Source organism: Bidens hawaiensis, unplaced genomic scaffold (genome assembly GCF_021521415.1).
Source record: "Bidens hawaiensis isolate Kalapana, Puna unplaced genomic scaffold, B.hawaiensis_p1.1 tig00001685_1, whole genome shotgun sequence".
Lineage (NCBI taxonomy): Eukaryota > Viridiplantae > Streptophyta > Magnoliopsida > Asterales > Asteraceae > Bidens > Bidens hawaiensis.
The window spans coordinates 3,398,925-3,404,068 of record NW_027491095.1 but is presented as its reverse complement, the minus strand read 5'-3'; the positions used below and the strand labels follow the sequence as shown (position 1 = coordinate 3,404,068).

At 34.4% G+C, this 5,144-nt stretch overlaps 1 protein-coding gene across 2 annotated transcripts; it reads right to left on the bottom strand.

Annotated features, from left to right (window-relative positions):
• Positions 1-1,562: 1,562 nt before the first annotated feature.
• LOC143591600 (uncharacterized) lies at positions 1,563-4,776 on the bottom strand. 2 transcript variants are annotated; one of them, XM_077071769.1, is made up of 4 exons: positions 4,595-4,776; positions 4,114-4,518; positions 3,959-4,014; positions 1,563-1,983 (listed from the first exon to the last, which is right to left on the bottom strand). In XM_077071769.1, the coding sequence occupies exons 2-4, from the start codon at positions 4,199-4,201 to the stop codon at positions 1,744-1,746; spliced, it is 384 nt and encodes a 127-aa protein (XP_076927884.1). In that variant the 5' UTR covers positions 4,202-4,518; positions 4,595-4,776; the 3' UTR covers positions 1,563-1,743. The 2 variants fall into 2 exon arrangements, with proteins under 2 accessions (XP_076927884.1, XP_076927881.1); XM_077071766.1 differs by having other exon boundaries at positions 4,114-4,776.
• Positions 4,777-5,144: the final 368 nt, after the last annotated feature.

Below are 5,144 nucleotides of genomic sequence, written 5' to 3'. Positions count from 1 at the left end.
TTGGCCGTTTTGTAGTTGTCCCTCAATTCCCCTCGCTCCTCCTCATTCGTGCACCTCATTAGCTCCCTAAACATCCTTGTTTGTCCCTTATCTTGTCTTGCACCGCGTCATTCCACCACCAAGCCTCCTTATGCCCACTTGTCTTTCCTGTTGTGACCCCGAGAGTCTCCTTTGCTACTTGGATGATCTTTGTCTCCATAGCTTCCCATATATGAGTTGAGTCCCCATTTAGTCGAGCCCGCGTATGCAGCATGAGTTTATCCTTAAACAGTAGGAGATTTTCGTCCCTCAAATTTCCCCATTGAATTCTCGGTGTACCTTTCTTCTCTCGAACAGTCAGCTTATTTCTGAAGGCTATATCTGTCACTAGTAGTCGATGTTGAGTCACAACTGCCTCCCCAGGTATGACTTTGCAGTCCTTCCACCAACGTCGGTCTCCTTGCCTCATCAAAAGGTAGTCAATTTGCGTGTCGCGTCCGCCACTGCTAAAAGTGATTAAATGAGAATCTTGTTTCCTAAAATAAGAATTTATAATACCTAGGTCATGTGCCATCGCAAACTCTAGAAGATCTGTTCCGGTCTCATTCCTATCACCAAAACCGAAACCCCCATGAACGGCTTGAAAACCATCGTTAGCCTTACCAATGTGTCCATTAAAATCTCCTCCTATGCAAATCCTCTCCCCCCTAGGTATGCCCCCTACTACTGCGTCTAGGCAATCCCAAAATTCTCTCTTTTCCTGATCCCCTAGGCTTACATGAGGCGCGTAGGCGGAGACTACTGCCACTACTTCCTCTCCTAGTACTAATTTCAACACCATAATCCTGTCATTATGTCTTATCACCTCCACCACACTAGTGTGTATTTCCTTAGCCACTAGAAACCCCACTCCATTCCTAGCTCCATCAGACCCCGAGTACCACAACTTATACCCATTACACTCAGCCCCTCTATGTCTTTTCCACTTAGTCTCCTGGAGGCATGCTATCTGAACCCTACGTCTTTTAAGCACATCTACCAATTCTAGCAACTTACCATTTAATGTTCCTACATTCCAAGAAGCCAAACGCAATATACACTCCATTCTTTGTTCCCACATTGATTCCCTCATGTCAATCTACTTGACACAAAAATCAAAAACATTTTCTTATATCGTTTTTATATCTTAAACATTAAAACTTGTATCGAGTTTATGTGATGCTAGTGAGATGGTTTCGGCAAACCAAAGGTCCGAAGGATTCATGTATGGTATATTAAAAAATATGGTTGATATGAAGTAGAACAATATATTCGAAGATTTAAACTATCCACAGCGCATAAAGCTATCAAGAAAAGCACCTAACATACGTATATTGATACCAATAGGTCAAATATTTTTAACGCGTACAAATTTTCTATTTCTTTTTAAACAATCAGGGGCCACCTTATTAGCGCTAAGAATTAAACCCGAGACACTTTCCAATTCCTTTGTTGCAAGAACATGTAATAAGCTAGTAGTGTAACTTATTTTGTAAAATCATAAGTTTCTTATAAAGATTTATAAGTAACTAAGTGAATGTAAGATAATAGCATAAAGGACTCAAATGAGGTCTAATATGATTGCTATAGATTAATCAAGCTTCTATATAACTTTCACTTTTTCATATCAACCCTGCTGAATTGATTAATGACATATTAACCCCTCTTAATCAACATAACAAACTACAAAGACCTAACTAGTAAGTGCCAAATAAAAACCATGCATCATGGCATGTACAATCTGTTTCCACATTTACACCTCCATGCTTCCGGGTAGTACTCCGCCGTCACCGGATTCCCTGGCGGCACTGGCACGTGAACCGGCTTGCACGGGGTGCACCGTCCACATTTCCAAGCACAACGTGGCGGCGATGATCCCGGCCCCGCTAATCTCCTCCTTGAAGTGGTGGTGACCATGGTCCAAGGCCACCAACTCCCTTTTTCATTATCGGCAACATCCTTGATCTTGCAGTGTATCACACAAATAAACAATTAAGACTTTTATACGAACTAAACAAACACGAACAAGGGTTTGCGCTCATTCATTTAACTTTAAACCAACACTTATTCAGACATGCATTTGTGTTCATATTTGTTTGTTTAAAAACTGAACATGTTTGTATTCGTTTTTGCCCGCTCACCTAAAATCTAAATGAACAGTTCACAAATATAAACGAACATAAGTAAACATAATTGAACAAAAAAAAACAATAATAAATTAACATATATGAACAAATGTAAACTAACACAAGCAAATATAAATGAACATAGTTGAACACAAATGAACCAATATAAAACATTAATTAGATAATTCATCCAAAAAAATGGACATAACTAACCGAACATAAACTGACGTTTACGAACACAAATGAATGAAATATGTGTTCATGTTCGTTTGTTTAATTAAATGAATACAAAATTTTCATTCATGTAATGTTCATTCATTTATTAAATAAATTAATAAAACAAACTTCTCTGCCAAACAGTTTATGAACCTTTCACTAAACGTTCATTTCGTTTACTGGCCCAAGACAATATTACAATATTAATACTTAGTTTAAGGAGATGGACATTAAGCTTTATGAGTTGTACTTTAGTTAAGTTCAAACAAGGAGGTTTGCTAACATGCGCCAATCGAAAGGGACAAGGTGGGGTTCACGGGAGTTGAACTTATTAGCGAACATGACCCCGAGTTACCCGGGATTGGGTCCTACCCTCCAAAAGGACTGATTATTGGGGCCGTAAGGTCAGTCACTAATGGGCACCAACACAAGCTAACATGCGCCTGTTCAATAGGTTAGTTTCAAAAATTTTGGATCCATATGGTAAAAAATATAATATAACTTATCTTGTTGTATGATATATATGTTATTATTGGTTTTATTAATCTTCAACAGTATACATCCGTGTTTAAAAGTTTTTCAAGATTCAGTTGAAGACATGCTTACATTGGCCTAACATCTTTGTGACCCTAAACCGAATATGAAAAAAAAGCGTTTTGCGTAGATATTAACATGTGAGAATACGTGACACATTTTTTTATACAATTCTCGAATGCACATAATCAAACGTATTGAAATTTTATTAAAAAAAACACATTGAAATTAGAGTATTAAATAAATATTGAAGTTGAAGTGAGTTTTAATAAATAGGACCTCATATTTTCAAAACCTAAAACTAACAAAGATAACGATAAATATTAAGGCCCTTTAGATACGATAATCTAAAACTAATGGGTTGTTTGGTAGTCTTTTAATAATTTATTAATAGACTAACTCTAAATCATTTAGAAGTAGAGTGTATTTAGTTCACTTAAGAGACAACTCTTAATCGGATGCTATCTCTTAGTGAGTAAGTTTTAAAAACATGTTGACTGATTCAGATGATACCTCTTAATCAGTAAAGTCTTTAAATAGCTCAACACAAGGTTACCAAACAACTCAAAAACCCTCATTTTTTTATATAAATTATAACTATTATATATTTGAAAACTTTTAACTAGCATCTATCATATCAATTTTGTCACTAGTATAACTTAGCAATCAACTTCTGGATTCAATTTTTTGAATTAACTAGTTTAAAGCTTATTGTCATACATGTTACAATTTCCTTTGAACATCAAAAGTACGTGGTCAATAACTCTCTCCTTCAATATTAGGCTAGCTGAGTATGGACCATCAAAATCACTTTATGCACATCAGTTTTATTTTATTTGTTGTTTCTATCATACATAAAAGTATGATGTGAAAGTAACTTTTTGGTTTGTAGATTAACTTTATTTATCACACAATTAAACTCTTAAAAAAATAAATAAAGATACAAAAAATGTAACTTTTATTAGAACTATAATTGATAATTTGAAACCCTACCTGGTCTTGCCCTAGTTTTGATGCAACAATTAATTCTTTAGAAGAAGAAAGTAATTAACATAAAACCTAACCTCAAAGTGGATATATTCAGAATCTTGGTGTTTGGAAGCCATTGTAAACCTGTTAACTATAAAACAAAACAGGAGTAGTTAATTAAATAAGTAAAATTACAATAACAAAACATACAAAAAAAATAAAAAAATTGTTTTGAGATCAGATTACATACCTAAAGAAGGGTTTTTGAGGAGACAAATGGAAGTGAAGAACAAAACCAAGAACAGTAGTGTTGATAGAGTTTTTTTGAGAGTAGACATGAGTTTAAAACTTTGAATATCACATAACCAACAAGAAAGATCCAATCTTTAAGACATAAAAAGATGAGATTCAATGAACTATGCAATGGTTTGAAACAAAAGATCAAACCCCACTTGTGTTTTTGTTGTCTTTATAAAGAGAGAATATCTGTAAAGAAGCTTATGATCAGAGAATAATGGGTATAGAGTTTTAGAGAGAGAAGATAAGATGAATGTTAATAAGCAGATGATGGAATCCTTTGTGTTGCTATATTTGGAGGTAAGGTTCTGTATGCAGATTATGGCTTCTGTCTTTAAACAATTCCCACTCTCAGAAACTAAAACACATGCAATTATCTCTTTTTACTGATCAGTACTTATAATATATGCACATATTTCTTTGACATTTGACACCAACTCTTTGTTTCTCTCTCTAGATTTGCATGTGTTTCTCTCTCTCTCTCTAAGAAGACACATAAAGACATTCAAAAAGACATGTAAGGCTTCTTGGAGTTGGACCTTTTGTCTATCTAGGTAGCCAAGGGGACCTATACATGGAGAAACTGACTACTAGGTGTATGGACTATGGTCACATTTTCTAGACACACAATTCTTGGCTTACAATTTTTTTAGGTTTTTTTTTTTTTTTTTGTTAAATAATAGGTAAATAACATCATGACATGTAGGTTGATGTTCTAAATTCCTGTTCAACAGAATTTTATAATTAAATTTAAAGGAAAAATATTCAAGAAGATAACTTTTAGAAACAATAATAATAACCTTTAAATAAAAGGTTAAATAAATTACCAAAAAATTATACAAAAAGATAATACTCATATTAAACTACTCCATTCCAAATACTGAATAATTTCTTATAGACGTTGCAGAGTTTTTGCCACAAATGGACGCAACTTGTAACCCCCAAAATTTGTGCCACAAATGGACACAACTTGTAACACCCGAA